Source organism: Entelurus aequoreus, linkage group LG22 (assembly GCF_033978785.1).
Source record: "Entelurus aequoreus isolate RoL-2023_Sb linkage group LG22, RoL_Eaeq_v1.1, whole genome shotgun sequence".
Lineage (NCBI taxonomy): Eukaryota > Metazoa > Chordata > Actinopteri > Syngnathiformes > Syngnathidae > Entelurus > Entelurus aequoreus.
Window position 1 is genome coordinate 17,529,336 of NC_084752.1, and position 23,271 is coordinate 17,552,606.

Here is a 23,271-nt window from a genome sequence, read left to right on the forward strand (position 1 = left end):
TATATGTTAAAACATTTTTAATTTGGTGCACAGATGGCCATCTGCCAAACCACTGAATAAAAGGCAATTTACCATTTGAAAGTGTATTTTAGTAACTGTTAACTTCAAAGAAAAGTCAAATAATATTCAGTACACCAAGGACATTTTGTTTACTTTAGAATGCAGTTTTTGCTGACAACAAAAATAAAGAAAGAACTTTGAGAGGAAACAAAACTCTGTACTCTTTTCACCCAAAAAAAGTACCAAAACCGGCCCCAAAAACCATACCGTGGTTTACCTGTACCTTTGTACCTCAACGCTATACACAAAGTGAAAGAGATGTCATTTTCAAAGATGTAATTATTAATTTCTTAATAATTTGAATTATTATAGTTTATAGATCATAAAACTCCAAATTCACTAAATCATAAAATGTTATAAAAAGTTGAACAATTGAAACTATTTGCTTTTACTCCAATTAAAAAAAAATGAAATCCTAACATTTCCAGAGTCTTACATTGGTCCCTTTTTCCTATTAAAAAATCTAATTCTGTATTTTCTGGACCATCGGGCGCACCGGATTATAAGACGCACTACCGATGAGTGGGTCTATTCAGGTCTTTGTTCATACAAAAGGTGCACCGGATTATAAGGCACGTTAAAGGGGCCATAGTATGATTTTTTTCTAAATTTAAAATATTTCCTTGTGGTCTACATAACATGTAATGGTGGTTCTTTGGTCAAAAACTTGCATGGATTGTGTTTTACAGATCATCTCCAAGCCGCTTTCTGACACCCGTTTTGTGGGCGGTCTTATTTACGTGGCTCACCTTCGGCAGCGTCTTCTCCCAGTCATCTTTGTTGTAGCGGTGTAGCGTGCAAGGACGGGAGTGGAGGAAGTGTCAAAAGATGGAGCTAACTGTTTTAATGACATTCAGACTTTACTTCAATCAACAACAGAGCAGCATCTCGTCATCCGTGGCTCACTAGTGTAACAACAACGCCGGAAATGTGTCCCGTGAAACCCGTCCGACCGTAACTCTCTAATAACTTAAGTTTTGTGGGTGAATAATGTAAACTCACTACACCGGTAGTTTTTAGCGCTTCCATATTGAGATATACGTTGGAACTTTACACTACTTTATATTAGAAATGGCAACAGCAGAGGGTGAATGTCACATAACAAGAAGACAGTGAAAAAGAAGAAGCTTATCGACTACAAATTTTCAGGACTTATGCAGATCTGAAATACACATCAGCAGGTTCCAGAAGGTAAGAAAAGTTGGTTTTGCATAATATTGTTAAACAAAACGCCAAATAATGTCTGCTATTGGGTTCCATTTTGCGGTCCTTATACACACACCATAGTAATACTTGTATCTCTGACTACGGTAGCCGTAATGGGCCGACAATCCATCAAGCGGTGCGGCTTCAAAGTCGTACTAAAACATTTTGACAGATTTTTGAGTGCCGTGTGTAATGTTCTTTATTTTCAATGGAACATTTAAAGTTTTGGTGTTGTTTGCTGGCGTCATATTGCAGTCCACACGTATCTACCATGAATTGATTAACGTGGACCCCGACTTAAACATGTTGAAAAACTTTTTCGGTTGTTACCATTTAGTGGGCAATTGTACGGAATATGTACTGTACTGTGCAATCTACTAATAAAAGTTTCAATCAATCAATCAATCCCTTATGTGTGACTACCATCTACTGGTCACACTTATTATTATACCATGTACCAAATAAAATTGCTTCGAGGTCAGTAAGCACAACCAGAATTATTCCGTACGTTAGGCGCACCGGGTTTTAAGGCGCACTGTCGAGTTTTGAGAAAATGAAAGGATTTTAAGTGCGCCTTATAGTCCGAAAAATACTGTAACTTATTCATATTGTCATTTATCGATATGCAGATCGCAAGTGGAAATCAGCAATTACTTGTCACTCAAAAGAACTCGAGCCGTTCACAAACGTCACATCTCAACTAAGCAAAGACCCGCCAATTGAGAATCGCTGTCTTATAACTCCCTTGTCACTTTGATCCTTGCTGTTAAATCTGAGTAATTACAAGGCCTTCGGGCCAGACACAGTGAGAAGTCGAGAGGGTCAATTTAAGAATCATGACCTCGAGGGAATTGAATAGGCAGCTTTAGTATTCCTCCTCTTCAGCTACTTCCCCATAAACCCGCCGTAAGGAACCATACTCCTAAATTACAACCATTAATGCCCTGTTTGTAAACAAACATGTCAAATAAACTGCTTGTGCACATTTGTGCTAATAAGAGAGTCAATCCATGTCCATTATAGATTCGGCGAATCTGTCAGTTCAAATATTCTGCAAGTTTGCAAAAGGAGGTGTGAAACCACAACATGAAGTAATGTGAGGTTTCCAATGTCTCTCCCGAGATGATTGTTCAGTTTTGATAGTTGCTTGACATCTCGGCGGAGTCTGTGTTTGCTTCCATTATTTTAGCATTTGTGCAAAATACAGGTTGCCTTCTAGGAGTCATACCCGAGGGGAATGATTGCACATGTCAAATTGCGCTGTACCTATCATATGAGCCACTGAGGAATGACTAGTAATAGCTATAGTATGTGAAGTATGTGTTTTCTGCCCTCACAAAATAGATTATTTTCTGATAAGCACTTCAGAAATCAGACAGACTCTTACTAATATTGGTGTGAGTTTTTAATGTGTCATTCACTTCGAATTTAATGTACAAAACCAGTGAAGTTGGCACGTTGTGTAAATCGTAAATAAAAACAGAATACAATGATTTGCAAATCCTTTTCAACGTATATTCAATTGAATAGACTGCAAAGACAAGATATTTAATGTTCGAACTGAGAAACATATTTTTTTTGCAAATAATCATTAACTTAGAATTTAATGGGAGCAACACAGTGCAAAAAAGTTGGTCTGGGGCTTTTTTACCACTGTGTTACATGGCCTTTCCCTTTAACAGCACTCAGTAAACGTTTGGGAACTGAGGAGACCAATTTTTGAAACTTTCCAGGTGGAATGATTTCCCATTCTTGCTTGATGTACAGCTTAAGTTGTTCAACAGTCCGGGGTCTCTGTTGTCGTAGTTTATGCTTCATAATGCACCACACAGTTTCAATGGGAGACAGGTCTGGACTACAGGCAGGCCAGTCTAGTACCCGCACTCTTTTACTACAAAGCCACGCTGTTGTAACATAAGGCATTGTCTTGCTGAAAAAAGCAGGGGCGTCCATGAAAAAGATGTTGCTTGGATGGCAACGTATGTTGCTCCAAAACCTGTATGTACCTTTCAGCATTAATGGTGCCTTCACAGATGTGTAAGTTACCCATGCCTTGGCCGCTAATACACCCCCATACCATCACAGATGCTGGCTTTTAAACTATGAGCCTATACCAGTCCAAATAGTTCTTTTCCTCTTTGGTCCTGAGGACACGACGTCCACAGTTTCCAAAAACAGTTTTAAATGTGGACTTGTCGGACCACAGAACACTTTTCCATTTTGCATCAGTCCATCTTGGATGAGCTCGGGCCCAGCAAAGCCGGCGGCGTTTCTGGGTGTTGTTGATAAATGGCTTTCGCTTTGCATAGTGGAGTTTTAACTTGCACTTACAGATGTAGCGACAAACTGTAGTTACTGACAGTGGTTTTCTTAAGTGTTCCTGAGCCCATGTGGTGATATCCTTTACACACTGATGGCGCTTTTTGATGCAGTACCGCCTGAGGCATCAAAGGTCACAGGCATCCAATGTTATGTGCAGTGATATCTCCAGATTCTCTGAACCTTTTGATGATATTACTGACTGTAGATGGTGAAATCCCTAAATTCCTTGCAATAGCTCGTTGAGAAATGTTGCTCTTAAACTGTTTGACAATTTGCTCACGCATTTGTTCACAAAATGGTGACCCTCGCCCCATCCTTGTTTGTGAATGACCGAGCATTTTATGGAAGCTGCTTTTATACCCAATCATGGCACCCACCTGTTCCCAATTAGCCTTTTCACCTGTGGGGTGTTCCAAATAAGTGTTTGATGAGCATTCCTCAACTTTCTCAGTCTTTTTGCCACATGTTGCTGGCATCAAATTCCAAATGAGCTAATATTTGCAAAAAATAACAATGTTTCTTAGGTTAAGTATCTTGTATTTGCAGGGCATTCAATTGAATATAGGTTGAAAAGGATTTGCAAATCATTGTATTCTGTTTTTATTTACGATTTACACAACGTGCCAACTTTACTGGTTTTGGGTTTTGCATATGCGATTTCTGTCCTCATAGAACAAGTGTACTGTACAACACCCAGTGACAAAGTGGTAAATGAAGGAAATATGATAATCACTTACACTCCCACTTAAGATGGTATCACTCTTCCCAGGTGTTCCTTTTTCAGTTTTTTTTGTAAAGCATTAAAATTATAATGTTTTGGTTATTTTGCATAGCTCTAATAATAATCAAGCTAGTAAGCATTGCATTAATAAAAAAACACATGCTTTATGCCTGCACAGGGAAAGCCAATGCCAACGTCCAATGGGACGAAGACCCTGCCGAGACCTTCCCATCAAATCCAGTGAGAATAGTTTTTGTCCTGGTGGTGCATGGACGCGCCTCTCGTCAGTTCCAGCGTCTTCTCAAAACGATCTACCACGCATCCCACTACTACTACATACACGTGGATCAAGTAAGTTCCAATTTAAAAGCAGTTGAGGTAACACTTGCTGTGTGGACTTTCTCTCTAAGATTGTTTTGGTTCATTTTGCTCTTCGTTTTTAGAGGCTGCAAATTAGCAGGCAGTGACTGCACCAATTATGTAATTAGCCACTGAAAGCTGAGCTTTTTCGGACTGAAACATTTGGACTGTATTCCCTGAAGTGTCTGCTTCCTTAAATTCTGAGTATATTGTCTTCCTGGAAATAGAGTCACAGCACTTTAAAATACCCAATACGCATACAACAATGCAAATTGTTTTATTGACTCTGACTTAGAGATAATAATACACACATTATTGTGATTTATGTTTGCAGTAGAACAGCAACGATTAATTGATTAATTTTATTAGAAAAAAGCTTGGATTTCTATTTTGCTGCATCAATTAATCGTTTGAGTGTAACTAACAAAAAAAATAAAATCAAGACCGCATGTAGTGCCCGAAACTTAAAATATGCGAACAGTTTTTGCACAGCCAATTCATTAGAGCGCAAATGAGTATTAACTTCCATGTTATTATTGTCATTAATGCACACATTTTAAGTGCATTTTTTTATGTTAATGATATGCATTTATTTCAAAAAATAATGAAAGGCTTGGCAAGCAAAAAAACAACTATTTAAAATATGCATTAAGGTTATAAATTGTTGTATCCGATGACTCTGTTAATCAAACAAACTAATGAATAGCTTATTCAATGGCTAAAATAATTGATAACTGCAGCTCTAGTTTGCCGTGTATAGAACTGTCACAGTTCCGCATGGTTGCAGTAGTTGTGACCCTAAGATGGAGAGACAGGAGACAGCCTGCAAGTAAAGAGGTTATTTTTTTTTTACAGAAAGAAAAAAGAGCCACAAACGATACATGCTGAAGTGCCAGGCACGTAACAGCAGAAGAGTAGCCAATGCACACTGACAATGACCCAGCCAGGGCTATGGCATGAGGCTGGCTTATAAAGCCATCTGCATAGTGATCAGAAACAGGGGACTCTCCTGATCAATAATCAGAGGCAGGTGAGGAGAACGGCGCTCTTGAGCAGTTATAAAGTCACTGCAGGGTGATGCATACAGGAAGTACAACAAAAATCAAGAGCGCAAAACAGGAAAAAAACACAGAACATGGGAAAACTAATGTACAAATATGCAAAGTCTGACCTGGAGTCAGGGAAGACCCACTAGAGGCAAAGCTGGAGTCGGCGTCCTGGGAAGACCCACTGGAGGCAGCGCATGCTGTGCACTCACGGGAGGCAGAGCTGAAGATGCCATCTGCAATGGACCCACGGGAGGTGGAGCTGGACGTGGCATCTGTGGTGAACCCACAGGAGGCAGAGCTGGTGAACACGTTTGCGGCAGACCCACGGGAGGTTGGAGTGGCAATGGTGTCTGCAGCGGACCCAAGAAAGGTGGAGCTGTAGGTGGAGTCTGAAGGCGTAGCCGGCGGCGCCCCCGCTGGTGAAGAGACGGGTAGCAGCCTCGGTGGAGGGAGCTCTGCGTCCCCAGTTGCACATCTGCCAATAGTACACCCCCCCTTAGGAAGTGGATTCCAGATGCTCTCTCTGGTTGGAGAGAAGAGATTTTGACCGGCGGCATCACCAAGATCAGTCGGAACCAAAGCCAACGGTAGGTGGAGGAAGGTTTGGAGGTGAGTTGCTGCTACCTCCCGTTGATGTGCCCCACAGCGTCCGCTTGGAACAGGAACTTGAATCATCTCGAACCCCCATTTGGAGAGCAAAGGTGGCACTGAAACGGGTGGCGGCAAATCCTTGATCTGGTTTGGTACAGGAGGAGGTGGCACCAAAGCCTAGATTTTATAAGGAACAGTAATAGGTGGCGCAATAGCATTGATTTGGCATGGTACAGGAACAGGTGTCGCCAAAGTCTTGATTTGGCGAAAATCAGGAACAGGTGGTGCCAGAGCCTTGATTTTGTAAGGAGCAGGAACAGGTGGTTGCTTTGCAACCGCAACAAGATCAGGTGGCAGAGGCACAGCCGGAACAGAAACAGCAAGCAACGTGGTACCTGGAACGGGTCTCAAGACACAGCCTTGAGCAACCAAGGCGTTGGTACTAGCGGAAGTTATGCTCCAGAAAGCTGGGTAGCTGGTACTGGTGCTTGAGTTAGCGTAAGCGCGCTTTGCAGGAGCTGGCTGGGTGCTTTCGGAAGAGTGAGAGAGTCCATGGAGCCAGCATTGCCACGTGAGCGAGCAAATACGCACTTCGGCCGCTGGTGCTTCTCTGCACGCGCCCTTGAGTGTGCCTGTACAGCTGGCGACGCCGGGTCAGCGAGTTCGGTCAATCCTGGGCTGCACTGGCTAGCAGCAAAGGCCATCAAGAGTGTGACAAAGTGGGCAATAGGATTACTGTATTTGACTTCTGGTGGTGTTGAAGGCTGCTGCGCTTGGTCCTGGAACAGCAGAGGAGGTTGAATTGGTGCAGGTCTTGATGGCGTGTTGAATCTGCTGGTGTTGGCTTCCGCCTGCGACGATGGCATGCAGGATAGGTGGGACTTGGCTAAAAAGAATCTATCAGGACCAGAACACCATCTATCTCCCACATTGTTGTCTCCAGTTCCGGTAAGTAGCGCTGAGCCTCAGGTCTCCATTTCTTCTAAAACTATCCTCTCATACTTGGCCACCTCAGTATTACTGTATGTCGTCTTCATGAGGTCAATTTGTGGCTGAATCTTTCTGTCACGGTGTCGCATGGTTGCGGTTGTTGTGACCTCAAGATGCGGAGATAGGAGATGGCATGCAAGTAAAAATAGTTGAATGCTATTTAACAAAGAGCAAAAAACTGCAGACAAATTGCCTGGCACGTAACGGTAGAAGAGTAGCTTATGCACAGTGCAAAACAGAAAAAAAACAGAACATAGGAAAAACAATATACAAAGTCTGACCTCAAGTGACAGGTCATGACACTCAATTACTAAATAAAAGGCTGTCTCTAAAATAATGTTGTTGTTTTTTTCATTTGGCAAAAAAGTTAACCAAGATATTATGTTCAATGAGTACCTTTAATACCGACCTACAAATGAATAGCCATTTTGATACAAATACAGTAGTACCTCAACTTACGAGCTCAATTGGGTTCTGGAACTAAGCTCGTAACCCAAAACACTTGTATCTCAAATCGTTGGGAATTAATGAAATTGTTTTTTTTTTTAACATTTAACATGCCTTATGAAAAGAAAAACTAACTTTTACATAAGACATATTGTTTTAAAAACAATACAATAGAATGTAATTCAATTTTGTAAAGTAAGGTAATAATAACTAACAGCATTCACATTAGAATTGGGGCTTCTGTTTGTTTCTCCTTTGGGCTGCTTTTCTCTGTCATGTAACAGGAGGAATTTTCATTGTTGTTTTGTGTTGCACACGGGCGTCTTTGAGTGACGGACTCGAGGTCAGAGTTGACAGCAACCAATATGTATGTCTGTGCATAAGACACTTTGAACAAGGGTAATGCTTGATTGTCAGTTTGTGGAGTCTCGTCGTTTTGGTCTACTTCACATTCACTACTTCAACCAGCGGCGGGGAGGCTCGTAATTCAGATTTATGCTTAAGCCAATAAAGTCTCTCATCAAGAGAACACTAACAATTCTAGACAAAAAACCTCTAAAGTATCATTATAGTAACATTTTCCGTAAGTATAATATTTTGGATTGAGATAATTATCAGATATTCATGGATGCTTGCCTCGTCTTTAGAGTTCTAAATAAACTTGCTCCACCTCCCTTGATAGATTTTATTAATAAAAAAAATTCCAGTCAAGTAAACACCAGAGCAGTGACCAGAGGGGACTGCAACATACAAAGGCACATGACTAAATTTGGCCAAATGAAGGGGTCTATCAGAGGCATACAATCATGGAACAGGCTGCCAGCTCATGTCAGAAACTGTGACATGTATTTAATATTTAAAACTGCACTGAAACAGTGGTTAAAAACTAATCAGACATGCACGCACAATTAGATTATTCACTTTTTTTTTTTTTTTTTTTTTAATTTTATTTTTTTGTCCATGGTCTGTGCTTATGGTATGCTTGTAATGTGTAATGTCTTGTGATTTATGTATTATTTTGTATCATGACCTGTTGAATGTTTACTGTATTAACCTGCTTTAGGACAACAGATGAAAATTAGCTATTGTGCTGACTCCAGCATATTTAAATTAAATAAATAAATGATAAATAAATGCTCACAACTTTAACATAACAAAATACTATCACCTCTCAAAATACTCTTTAGTTGATGTACAACTCTACTAATTGGATGCCCACTTATTGAGATGTATGGTCAGGGAGGCGAAACTAATACAGATAATATAAAATAAATATGGATATTTGTCCATTAATCTGTGCTATGAATATATTTTCTAGGGGTGTGGGAATCGAATTCGAATCGTGATTCTCACGTGCGATTCAGAATTGATTCTAATTTTTAAAAAATCGATTATTTTTTTTATTGTTTTTATTTTTTTATTATTGTTTTTATTTTATTTTTATTATTTTTTTATTAATCAATCCAACAAAACAATACACAGCAATACCATAACAATGCAATCCAATTCCAAAACCAAACCCGACCCAGCAACAATCAGAACAAACAAAAATGAATATTATCAACAACAGTATCAATATTAGTTACAATTTCAACATAGCAGTGATTAAAAATCCCTCATTGACATTTTCATTAGACATTTATAATAATAAAAAAAAGAACAATAGTGTCACAGTGGCTTACACTTGCATCGCATCTCATAAGCTTGACAACACACTGTGTCCAATATTTTCACAAAGATAAAATAAGTCATATTTTTGGTTCATTTAATAGTTGAAACAAATTTACATTATTGCAATCAGTTGATAAAACATTGTCCTTTACAATTATAAAAGCTTTTTACTAAAATCTACTACTCTGCTTGCATGTCAGCAGACTGGGGTTCATCCTGCTGAAATCCGATGTATTGAATGAATAGAGAATCGTTTTGAATCGGGAAAAAAAAAATGTTTAATCGAGAATCGTGTTGAATTGAAAAAAAATCGATTTTGAATCGAATTGTGACCCCAAGAATCAATATTGAATCGAATCGTGGGACACCCAAAGATTCACAGCCCTAATATTTTCTGTATTATCCCATTCAACAAAGTAAAAATTGCCAAATGTGGGTATTTGCCGATTAAATACACAGCAGAAACCGGAGGTGCGGCAGTGACCAGCCTCACCACTTGATGTTTGCATAAAGATGTATTATTATACGCCATTAATTTCAACAACCTGTGTAATGTCTTTAATGTAAGTATGTGACAAAATTATTCTGCCTGATTGGATGATAAACTGCAGAGGACATTCATAAGGCAAGGCAATCAGCAGTCTGCCGCAACTGGTTGGAAGTCCGTAAGTCAGTGGGAGTCAACCATGAACCTCACCGCATGTCACTGAATTTGAGTGTCAGGTATACTGTAAGTTATGGCCTGTAAATGTATACTGTAATATATTTTTAGAAGTGATTTGCATTCATGAATGTTTGTTGAAATGTTGTCCCCTTTTGTTGCAGCGGTCCAACTACCTCCACCGACAGATAAAGTCCTTGGCTGCTCAGTATCCCAACGTGAGGGTGACACCATGGCGCATGGCCACCATCTGGGGGGGTGCCAGTCTTCTGACCATGTATCTCCGAAGTATGGCCGACCTGTTGGCTATGCGAGACTGGAGCTGGGATTTTTTCATCAACCTCAGTGCTGCCGACTACCCAATCAGGTAAAAAGGGAAGATCATGGCATGTGACAATGCTTCGGATTCTAAACCAGGAATGCTGAACAATATGAAAATGATGGTGGGAATTCAATATGCATGGGTCTTAGCTTTTGTGGTTAACTGTGTGCTTTGAAAAAACAGTCTCAGTCCAAAGCAAACAGATCAATGAAGTTGAACGTCTGCTTCTCAAACACTTTTACCTCACTCCTGCCCTTCCAATCCTTTCCTCGCTTGCACTCCATTCAATGGGTCACATGGTGAACTGATTACAATTTAATTGCCCAGAGTCGATACGTATTGACGTTGCTGTGTACCGGATGGTCCAAAAAGCCTGTCTCGCTTTTTTGAAAGATTCCTTATAAAGATGCTTTAGAAAGTAATTAAAAACTACAAAGTCTGCATGAACTGATATGGCATAATTGTCATAGAAGTAGAGTCTTGCAGGAAAATGTCTAGACTTTCTTTATATGAGTTTATTGTCCTTCGGGGAGTTCAGGGTCTGCTGCATTTCTGAAGAAGCTATGCAGCAACTAATTAAAATGCTTCTATTAAGGGAAGTGTTATCTCTTCTGCACAGCCAGATGTCCACCATTGGATTTAGACAAGTTGTTATAGCGGACAAAAGAAAGCTGAATCTGATGTCTCAAATTCTGGAGCCAAGAAATGGAATTTGTTCATATACAAGTTTTAATCATGTTGTTTCCACCAAATTGATGAATGCTGCTGACATGCTGTCAGCATGTTTTTGCACCATGTCTGAGTTTATGTCTTGCAGCATACGACACGTTTGCATATTTATCCTGTCAATGTATGATTAAATGCATTCGAGAGTGAATGTGCCAGGACGCTGTTATGCTCGTATTTTGCATCCTCATTTGCATGAGGGTGATGGAGTCGGAAAAAGGGCTGACAGTGGAGATTTTAAGACCCATCTGTTGGGAAATGAAACGATTGATGGAGCAAAAAGAGGAAACGGAGACGCAGGAATGACAGGGAGACGAGAGGAAGAGAGAACAAGCTTTTAGGAAATGGATGTTTTAGATCATACAGTTCTAAAACATGTAAATTTGATTCTTGTATCTTTTTATAGCAACTACATTCATGCTTGGATGTCACTAAGATGACGTTGCAAATGTGGTCCTATAAAAGTTTAATTAAAGAACTCAATGGAAGTCTCTATATAGTTTTAAAAAGGTGAGTACGGGTGATTATCGGTACTACCGTATGTACAGTGATATGTTTGTACTGCTTCACCAACTAAATGCACATCAGTCCATCCGTCCATCCATTTTCCTCCTCCGTCGTGGGGGCAGCAGTCTAAGCAGAGAAGCACAGACTTCCCTCTCCCCAGCCAGGATCCTGAGGCGTTCCCAGGCCAGCCGGGAGACATAGTCTTCCCAACATGTCCTGGGTCTTCCCCGTGGCCTCCTAGCGGTCGGACGTGCCCTTCGGGTGGCATCCTGACCAGATGCCCGAACCACCTCATCTGGCTCCTCTCGATGTGGAGGAGCAGTGGCTTTAGTTTGAGCTCCTCCCGGATGGAAGAGCTTCTCACCCTATCTCTAAGGGAGAGCCCCACCACCCGGCAGAGGAAACTCATTTCGGACGCTTGTACCCGTGATCTTGTCCTTTTCGGTCATAACCCAAAGCTCATGACCATAGGTGAGGATGGGAACATAGATCGACCGGTAAATCGAGAGCTTTGCCCTCCGGCCCAGCTCCTTCTTCACCACAACAGATCGATACAGCGTCCGCATTACTGAATACGCCATACCGATCTCACGATCCACTCTTGCCCCACTCGTGAACAAGACTCCGAGGTACTTGAACTCCTCCACACGGGGCAAGATCTCTTCCACAACCCGGAGATGGCACTCCACTCTTTTCCGGGCAAGAACCATGGACTCTGACTTGGAGGTGCTGATTCTCATCCCAGTCGCTTCACACTGGGCTGCGGACCGATCCAGTGAGAGCTGAAGATCCTGGCCAGATGAAGCCATCAGGACCACATCATCTGTAAAAAGCAGAGACCTAATCCTGCAGCCACCAAAATGACTGCACATCAGTCATTTTTTAAATTATTTATTTCTTTAAGTCAATTAATATCAGTCTCTCCAGGATTACACCAGCTATTTTTGTGATTGTTGCAGCCTAAAATGCCTGAATTTGCAGCAGATTCCTTCAGAAAGTTGCAGCAAAATTCGCAATGATTTGCGTCTTTTTGTTTTTGTTTGTTTGTGTTTAAAAATGTTGACTCAACTTGTGCTTTTATGAAATTACAATCAATGTTTTAGGTGTTCCTTGTACCCGGTTGCAACAAAAAAACAACTAATATTGTCTTGGTGTTTTACTTGTTTTACGGCACAGATTTAAAAGTTGATACTGAATGGCAGTCAAAGCACTTCCTTTCGAGCCTGTTGTCAAACTACTGTCCTGTTTTAATAATTACAACTAAAAATTGGGATAAATTATATAATTACAGAAATTATGACGCCTTTGGTGGCGTCTACAATTTGTGTACGACAGATTAGACTCAAGTCCGCAAGTTGCAAACATTTTCCATATCTTACCTTTGAAAAGTGTTTGTCTTTCTTAAAAATGCTTTTATTTTCCCATACATTCACCCTTGCACGTTTAAAGCAACTGTGAACCGTTGAGAGTGATCTGTAGTGATAATGTGTGTTGGTAAATGAGAGATTATCCTCAAGCATTAACATCTCTGTCATGAAAATGCTCCCTCTTTGCTGGGTGAGCATTGCAAATGAAAACATGTTCCTAATTGCTTTACTCTGGATTAGGGTTGTACGGTATACCGGAATCAGTATAGTACCGCGATACTAATGAATCATATTCGGTACTATACCGCCTCTAAAAAGTACCAGTCCCCTACCCGTCGTCACGTCGTGTCATGCAGGCGAGCATGTTCGGCAGCGCACTATCACGGAGTACTAACAAGCAGACACAGTGTGTAGACAGAAAAGGGAGAACGGACAAATTTCGGCTTAATACCTACCGATAAAGGTGAAGATAGATAACACTGAAACGCCCTCAGGAAGAGGTGCTGTAGGCATTGCTAACTAGTTTGCGTCAATGTCTGACCATTGCGTTAATCAACTTAACTTTGAACACACTACACACAAGTTAATGAAGTGCATACTTAGTCAACAGCCATACATGTCACACTAAGGTTGGCCATATGAACAACTCCAACACTGTCATAAATATGTGCCATATAGTGAAACCACACTATTCAACGACGACAAACACATTTTGGAAGAATATTTGCACCGCAACACAACATACACACTACAGAACAAATTCCCAGAATTCCCTGCAGCACCAACTCTTCCGGGACGCTACAATATAAACAAACGCCATTGGTGGATCTACACTTACACTACGGTCCCTGTAATGATACCAAGTACAGGAGTGTATCTAGTCGATACTACTATGATTGTTATGTTTACTAAGGGGATGTAACGGCAACAGACACCAGGGGGATATGTGTAAGGTTAACTGAAGTGTGTGTTACCAAGTGTTGTCGAGAGTGAAGGAACAAGGCAGTCCGAGGGGCAGGCAGATGATCCAGGGCAGGAGAGAAGAGACTAGATCCGTGTTCAGACAAAATAATAGAATGATAAATGACACAATATGTTACTGCATATGTCAGAAATATATATGTTTAATGTACCCTAAGATTTTTTGTTAAAATAAAGCCAATAATGACAATTTTTGTGGTACCCTTTATTTAGAAAAGTACCGAAATACATTTTGGTACTGGTACCAAAATATTGGTATCGGGACAACACTACTCTGGATAAATAAAGGTTAAAACATATATAAACACACGTAAACTAGGAATTCAGGATGCAAGTGTGTTGCTAAATATTTATATACTACTTTACCCAGAAGGCTTAGTGCTGCATACCGGAACAAGAAGTTGGTCTGAGCTACAAACTCAGGACGATTGTACAGTTTGAGCAGTAAAAAGTTGATATATTGTGACATATTGCTGTTCCTGCTTTGTCTACATAAGACACAAACAAAAGTTTTGATTAGACAGTTGACGGGGCGTCAGAGAAAAATGTAATTGGCAAAAATTACCCTGATTTTCCAAAATATGCAGAGTTGCAAGGCCGTGCATAATTAGCGGCGATTGGTTGAATTTGAATGAATAGGCATGATCGCAACATTGCAAATTCATGGAGGGACTAGAATAGCATGTGTTTCTTCTTCTCAGCACTGTCCTTCACACTAGGGATGGGCGATACCACACTTTTAGGAATCGATACGATACTGATACTTTTTCTTGCATTTTCATCGATACCGATACCGATACCATTAATTTCTTATTGGCAATTCTGGCAGTCAAAAATATTATTACTATTGTTATTATTTAAGACAAATACAGACCATTCATACCACATTTATTAAGGTCAATATATAATAAAAGTAAAAATTTAAATAAATAACATAAATATGAAAAATAAATTAAATAAAACAAAAATATACACATTTTCACTTTTCTTATTCCTCAAAAAAAAAAGTCTTGGTAGAAAAAGCTTAAAACAACAATTATTCATAACAATGTTATGTTTCAAACCTCTTTGTGGAAGTAAACTTATAACACTTCTCTGAAGCAAAGTCAATAATTTCCTTATCACAATAAACTAGGATTTCCTTGTCCTATAAACCTGCATACGAAAGACAGTTCCCTGAGAAAATGAACTTGGAAAAATGATCTACAAAAATGTCTGACGCCATCACACCTTTAGTGTACTCGAGATATGTCATCACACGTCACACTTTACTGAAGTCTCAGATTGCTGTTCAGGAAATGTAACAATGCTGTCGGCTGGCTATGTGTGTGTTGCACGTTGACGACGCTCATTCGCTGTCTCTAGCTGTGACGTGACTGGGCCAGCTCTATACTCTGCCAGGTACAGGGGTGTCCCAGCACATAGTAAGTTAAGTAAGTAATCAAAAACATCTGAAGGTGATGCTTGCACCCCCACACGCCGTTTTTTGGTTTATATCGATACTTTTTTCAGAAAAGTGATGCCAAATGAGTAGCGTGTGAGTATCGATATATCGATACCACAGGATCGATACGTACATCCCTACTTCACACTCACTGTTTTTGCTCCCAAAGCTAAGGCCTTGTGGTTAGAGTGTCCGCCCTGAGATCGGTAGGTTGTGAGTTCAAACCCCGGCCTAGTCACACCAAAGACTATAACAATGGGACCCATTACCTCCCTGCTTGGCACTCAGCATCAAGAGTTGGAGTTGGCGTTAAATCCCCAAAATGATTCCCGAGCGTGGCCAGCGCTGCTGCTCACCTCACCTCCCAGGGGGTGAAACAAGGGGATGGGTCAAATGCAGAGGTTAATTTCACCACAGCTAGTGTGTGTTTTGTCTAGCAGTGGTACTTTAACTTTATATAGTTTGGTTGGATCTTACGGGCTTCACTGTGACATTTGCTATGCTAACTAGCGGTGGGGAGGCCGGCAACCTAAAGTATAGCAATTAGCCAAGAAACAGCTCATAGCCCCCCAAAAAGTGTTAGCTGAGCTACTTATACATGTTGTCAGTGTGTGCCATCTTATGAGGGGCACCAGGCAAGATTGTCCACTTTATGCTATATTTATTGAACCTCTTGCAGCCGCAATTCGACAGCATGCAAATATTAAAGGCGTCCATACTGCAATCGTTCATCATGAAATAAACCGTTATGCTGATTACTTTTCCTACAAAATCCACTTACTTCTCTTCAAGACACAATCTCACTCATTGATACATTCAGTTCGATTTCAAATTACTCCATCAACTGGTCCAAATGTACTGTGTTACATATTAAATTTGACTTTCAGAGCACCTCATCGATTCCACTGCACAAAGGGAACATTAAATACCTGGGTATCAATATTTCCTCCACATTGTCAGATCTGAATCGCTTGAATTACTCGCCAATCTTAAAATTGATTGAGGATGATCTGGAGCGTTGGAAGACACTGCCCATCTCACTTATGGGAAGGGAGTCTACTGTGAAAATGATGATCTTGCCAAGGGTTGATTATATTTTTCCAATGATTCCCACCAAACCTTCTCCAATTTGGTTTACATCACTTGACTCTGACATCAATCAGTTTCTTTGGAAAAGTAAACCAGCACGAATCAACCTTAAAACATTACAAAAACCAAAGGAATATGGAGGTCTGGAACTCACAAATTTGTCTCATTACTTCCTTGCAAATATACTACAGTACATATTAAAATGGATCGATCCCAATTTATTAGATCCTTAAGAGTTAGATGTTGAACAATCATTCAACTATCCATCCATCCATCCATCCATTTTCTACCGCTTGTCTCTTTTGGGGTGGCGGGGTGTGCTGGAGCCTATATCAGCTGCATTCGGGCGGAAGGCGGGGTACACCCTGGACAAGTCACCACCTCATCACAGGGCCAACACAAATAGACAGACAACATTCACACTCACATTCACAAACTAGGGCCAATTTAGTGTTGCCAATCAACCTATCCCCAGATGCATGTCTTTGGAGGTGGGAGGTATCCGGAGTACCCAGAGGGAACCCACGCAGTCACTAGGAGAACATGCAAACCCCACACAGAAAGATCCCGGGCCCGGGATTTAACTCAGGACCTTCGTATTGTGAGGCACAAGTACTAACCCCTGGTTGCCATCATCATTCAACCAGGAGATCCCAATTTCTAACTTGTCCTTTATTAGGCAAATTATTCGAAAACACAACTGCTTTTAAAGTCTCACACTATTATGCTAGATCCACTCGACGTCCAATTGCACCAGTCGCCCGGTCGCCCACGTCTGCGGTCCCCTCCAAGGTTTCTCATTGTCATCCCATTGGGTTGAGTTTTTTCTTGGCCTGATGTGGGATCTGAGCCGCTCACTCCCTGCCAATTTATGCCTATTTGGAGTAATCCTGATTTTCTAGTTAGCAAGGTGTGCGGCTCTGCCCCTCGGGGTCTCGCTCCGTTGGTGGGGGGTCCTGGGTACCAGGGCGGGCGAATGCAGCGGGGTCGGTTGGGCCTGCGGTGTGTGCCCTGGTTCCGTGACTAGGCAGAAGTTGTGGTGCGGGTGAGGCTGGGGGCGTTTGCCTTGGGTTCGGCGATGGGGGGTTTCGGCTGTTGGGCGGGGGGCCAGCCCATGCCCCTCTGGCTTCGGGTCTCATTGGGCTTCTTTCTTCCCCTGGGGGGTGGGGCGGGGTCTGGCCTGGGTTGCCCTGTGCTGTGACCGTACGAGCCCATCTGGTGTCGCGTTGAGGGGGTCGCTTTCCCCCCATGTTGGGCCCCGGTGGTGCTGCCCTAATGCCCTGTGATAGTCCCTCTTTTGTGGATTTTTGTGGGGCGGCAGCCTCTGTGGTGTGTGCGTTGTTGCAATTTGAAGGGTCGGTAGCTCTTTTGCTTCGGATTCGGCGGCCGCAGAGGTTTGTACTGAAAAAATGGGCGGTGGTGGTGGTGGTTACTGTGGTGCTACTGCCGGTTGGCGTTGCTGTTTTCGGTTTGAGTGGGCGAGGGGGCTGTGATTGGTGGCCATGCGCCGATGGAATTATGGGGCCTGGCTGGCATTGGGTTGATGACTGGCTTTGGGCCAGGATTTGTTGACTTATTTCCCCGTTGTAAGGATTAGTTCCCCGGCCGGGACTTGTCTGAACGCATTGCTGTGTGGGTAGCTTGAATGCAGTGTTTGCATTGAGCATGGGCGCCGTGCAGTTTTTTTGCGTGGAGTTGTTGGTGTGGACACCGCATAGTCGAATTGGTGGGGACGGGCGCTGGCTTTGTTTGGCAGGGGCCAAACTCGCGTGGCGTCATGTTGGCCTGGTGTGGAGCGCCTGCAGAGTTGTGGGCTTTGAGGGGGCCGGCCTCCTGGCCTCAGTTCTTGGTTGCCTCCTGCATGGACTGGGGGGGTTTTGGTGGCTATGACCTCTTACTTACAGCGCGCACACACATACAGGACTTTGAGGGATTGTCCTGTGAGGAGGCATGGCGGGGGCAGTGAGGTTGCGTCTATGGGCCTCCAGTCTTTCTGACTTGTCCCTTGCTTGTCCATTCATCCATCCATTTTCTACCGCTTGTCCCTCACGGGGTCGCGGGGGGTGCTGGAGCCTATCTTAGCTGCATTTGTGCGGTAGGCGGGGTACACCCTGGACAAGTCGCCACCTCATCGCAGGGCCAACACAGATAGACAGACAACATTCGTCACATTTACCTAACACATGAAACGTGACAAATTGGGGGGTGCACTATCTACTTTAGCTCCCAGATGAGTGTTGAATGTCTTAAAATGTATTTTGCGGCAATTCCAACTTTGACCACACGGTCAGTTGCTGTATAGAGTGGCGCTTTCCATCATTATCAACAGACTACATTGCAAAATGATTGACCCACTCCCTTCCGCACACACGAGATCCACCCAGGAATGGGGCCATATGAATCCCTTCCCTTCTGTTCATGGAAATGGGACATATCATGATAGCTCACAAATATTGTTATAACAATTGTAGCATTACCAGAGCCAGCAAATATGGCTGAATCCTGAATTTAGATGAGTTGGAGAATCTTCAAGGGAGAGAGGTTTGTCTCTCCTGCACTCCTGAGACAGGAGGCAAGCATTATTTCTCCTCCAATCCCCCAATAATATGTGTCCTGTTGCATGCCTGCCTCTCAATGGCCAACACAGAGCCACTCACACCAGCGGGCATACTTGCCAACCTTGAGACCTCCGAATTCGGGAGATGGGGGGGGGCGGGGTTGAGGTGCAGGCAGCATACCCCTTCCCCTTCGAGCTGTCCTGGATGAAATGAAATTCTTTTTTCCGTTCATTTCGGAACTTGCAAACATATTTATTCTTCTTACTCGTCGTCGCCATGCCTCTTCTTCGTTCTTCTGCCTTGTCTCCTTCTTGTTGTATGTGCAGTTGTGCACTGAGCTCCAAAAGCCGTAGATGTTATTGTAGCGTCCCGGAAGAGTTAGTGCTGCAAGGAGTTCTGGGTATTTGTTCTGTTGTGTTTATGTTGTGTTACGGTGCGGATGTTCTCCCGAAATGTGTTTGTTATTCTTGTTTGGTGTGGGTTCACAGTGTGGCGCATATTTGTAACAGTGTTAAAGTTGTTCATACGGCAACCCTCAGTGTGACCTGTATGGCTGTTGAGCAAGTAAGCCTTGCATTCACTTGTGTGTTTGTGTGTGCTTCAAATTAACGTTTTAATTAAACCAGTTAAGAGATCATACAACGTGTCAGCATTTCTTGACATCTTCGAGTAAAGGCCATTGTTAAACCCGGCCAATGCTACATTATTGTGTGACTGGGCCGGCACGCTGTTTAAATGGAGGAAAAGCGGACGCCTGGACAGCATGCGGCTGTTAAGGGGTGAAGGTTTCAGGCGAGAAAGGACGCTAAAGGCAGTGTCTTTAAAGGGAAACTTCGGTTTTTTTCAACCTGGGCCCTGTTTTCATAATTTTTTCTGTATATGTGAGTGCTGGATAAAACATTTTTTGAGGTCGCGCCAGTATTGAGCAGGGCAGGCAGCCTCCAGCCCAGCTAACGCTCGTACACAGGGCAACTGGCTCTCGTCAAAATTCGGCCTATAAACATGCATTTTTTTCACACTGACAGGCTCAGATAGTTACAATGAGTGTCCGACAACATACTAGAAAGGAGAAATTAACGTATGTCTCTACCTTTAGCTGGAGATCGCTGTATGTTGTGAGCTGTGTCCAAATCTCACCACGCTACAAATCTCGTTCCGAAATCTCGCGATAACTCGCGACAAATCAAATCGTCCACATCAGGCAAAAATTCAGCCATGACAGACAAACAAACAAACTTTTCTATAAAACTAAAATAACAGTCTTCGGTAATCCAACAGAAAATCACTTCAGTCATCTCTCTTCACCTCAGTCAGGTAACTGTTTTTCCACCGGTGTTTTGTCGCGAGTTATCGCGAGATTTCGGAACGAGATTTGTAGCGTGGTGAGATTTGGACACAGCTCACAACATACAGCGATCTCCAGCTAAAGGTAGAGACATACGTTAATTTCTCCTTTCTAGTATGTTGTCGGACACTCATTGTAACTATCTGAGCCTGTCAGTGTGAAAAAAATGCATGTTTATAGGCCGAATTTTGACGAGAGCCATTTGCCCTGTGTACGAGCGTTAGCTGGGCTGGAGGCTGCCTGCCCTGCTCAATACTGGCGCGACCTCAAAAAATGTTTTATCCAGCACTCACATATACAGAAAAAATTATGAAAACAGGGCCCAGGTTGAAAAAAACCGAAGTTTCCCTTTAAGGCACGCCCCCAATATTGTTGTCCGGGTGGAAATCGGGAGAAATTCGGGAGGGGCACTGAAATTCGTGAGTCTCCCAGGAAGCTACTTCTAAATCACTAATCCTGGTCTCCATGGCGACAAATAAAGTACGTTTCTTACAAGTATCATCCCTGCAGGATGAGGAATAGCTAAACATGCTTCACTACACACCGTAGCTCACCGGCATCAAAATGTAAACAAACGCCATTGGTGGATCTACACCTGACATCCACTGTAATGATATCAAGTACAGGAGTATGTATCTAGTCGATACTACTATGATTACATCAATATTTTTTAGCATCACAAAATCTTTTTTTTTGTTTTTTTTCTATTCATATTATGTTTATAAACTCAGGAAATATGTCCCTGAACACAGGAGAACTTAAATTATGACCATTGTATGTTCCTGTAATGACTTGGTATCGGATTAATACCCAAATTTGTGGAATCATCCAAAACTAATGTAAAGCATCCAAACAACAGAAGAATAAGTGATTATTACATTTTAACAGAAGTGTAGATAGAGCATGTTAAAACAGAATCTAAGCAGATATTAACAGTAAATGAACAAGTAGATTAATAATTCATTTTCTACCACTTGTCCTTAATAATGTTGACAAAATAATAGAATGATAAATGACACAATATGTTACTGCATACGTCAGCAGCTAAATCACGAGCGTCTGTGTGTTTACTTACTACTAAAAGAAAAGTTGTCTTGTATGTTCACTATTTTTTTTAAGTACAAACTTGCAATAAGAAACATATGTTTAATGTACCCTAAGATTGTTTGTTAAAATAAAGCCAATAATGCAGTTTTTTGTGGTGCCCTTTATTTAGAAAAGTATCAAAATGCATTTTGGTACCGGTGCCAATATATTGGTATCGGGACAACACTAGTCCACAGAGTCCAAAAAGATGAGCTACACACTTTGTGTCTCACATGTTAACATTGTTGATAGAATTTGCTTTAGAGTTAAATGTGTCATCCGCTGCTTTGAGAACAGTTCTTTTTAATTTAACAAACAAAAAAAGAACTTAGACATTCTTTTTTTTTTTGCAGCTCTTTCTTCAGACAGAGATGATAAATGTCACCCTTGTCAAACGTGTTTGAGTGTGCATCTATAACCCGTCAAGTGGAACGTTGCCCTATTCCACCCTGGCATCATATATTGGAAGTCCCACTTGTAAAAAGGGCAGATTATAAATTTAACAACACCATGGAAGTGAAGCGGTGGCATGTCGATGAAGTTTAATTGGCTATGATATTGGAAAAAGTGTACAATTTTGGGGTGCCCGGTGGAGTGTTAAAGGGTGTTCTGTGTTTGTGCGAGTGTGTGTGCATGTGTGTGTGCTCACAATTGCATGTGAATACCCCAGAGAAACAGCAGCCACATGGGTGACAGTAAGCAAACTGGACCCACTGTATGGGGTGACCACTCAGGTGGCAAAGTTGGAGCCTGACACAAATTCCCCTTGTAGTGTGTGTGTGTGTGTGTGTGTGTGTGTGTGTGTGTGTGTGTGTGTGTGTGTGTGTGTGTGTGTGTGTGTGTGTGTGTGTGTGCGTGTGCGTGTGTCTGTGTGTGTGTGTATTTTTTACCTTCTCGAGACCTCAAAGAAATGCCTGCCTCTTTAGGACCACCCTTTCTAGATATATAAAGATTTGTATTTACAACATTAATAATATATACATACTATGCAAATATAAAAAAAGCTTTTTGTGAAAAATTAGTTGGAATTTCTCAAGAAAAACTTAGAATTTTGGCAGTATTATAATAACATACGTAATTTTACTCAGCGCAAGTCAACATTTTCCGAGAAAAACTGCACATTTGTGCAATGTTATGATAAAAGTTGGAATTGTACTCAATAACAGTCGCAATTTTACAAGAAAAGCTTCAAGTTTGGACAATTTTATGGAAATAGTTGTAACTTTACTCGACAAAAGTCAGCATTTTAAAAGAGAACTTTACAATTTTGGCAATGTTACAATAACAATCGGAATTTTACTTGGCAAAACGACGACGGACGTCATAATTTTACTCAAAAAATGTCACTATTTTACAACAACAAACAAATTGGCAATATTGTGATAAAAGTCAAATGACAGGTGACAAATGTCACCAATTTTGCATTAAAAAGTAATAATTTTACATAAGAATGTAATAATTTTACGAGAAAATATTGCAAAATTACAGAAACAGAAAGAATATGAGAAATTGTTCTCAATTTTATAAGAAAAAAGTCGACATATTGTGAGAAAAAGACTGCTTTTAGTTATTTATTTATTTTTTTTAATTTGTTGTTTGTAATTGGTTTTTAATCTTCATTATTTCATTAAAATGATTACAGTATATCTCTATATACATATTTATTTAATTATTTGTTATTAATTTTGGCCAAAGGGGGCCCATTTCAATTTCTTACACACACGTGTTATTACATATGATGGCCAGAGGGGGAGCACTTCAGATTTTT

The 23,271-nt window shown here is 41.5% G+C and overlaps 1 protein-coding gene across 1 annotated transcript in view; it reads left to right on the plus strand.

Moving 5' to 3' along the window:
* xylt1 (xylosyltransferase I) overlaps positions 1 to 23,271 on the plus strand; it is a 295,672-nt gene that overhangs the window by 164,758 nt on the left and 107,643 nt on the right. Inside the window, exons 3-4 of the mRNA XM_062032690.1 lie at positions 4,488 to 4,660; positions 10,243 to 10,445. Of these exons, the coding sequence (XP_061888674.1) occupies positions 4,488 to 4,660; positions 10,243 to 10,445 (376 nt within the window). The remainder of the gene's footprint in view (positions 1 to 4,487; positions 4,661 to 10,242; positions 10,446 to 23,271) is intronic.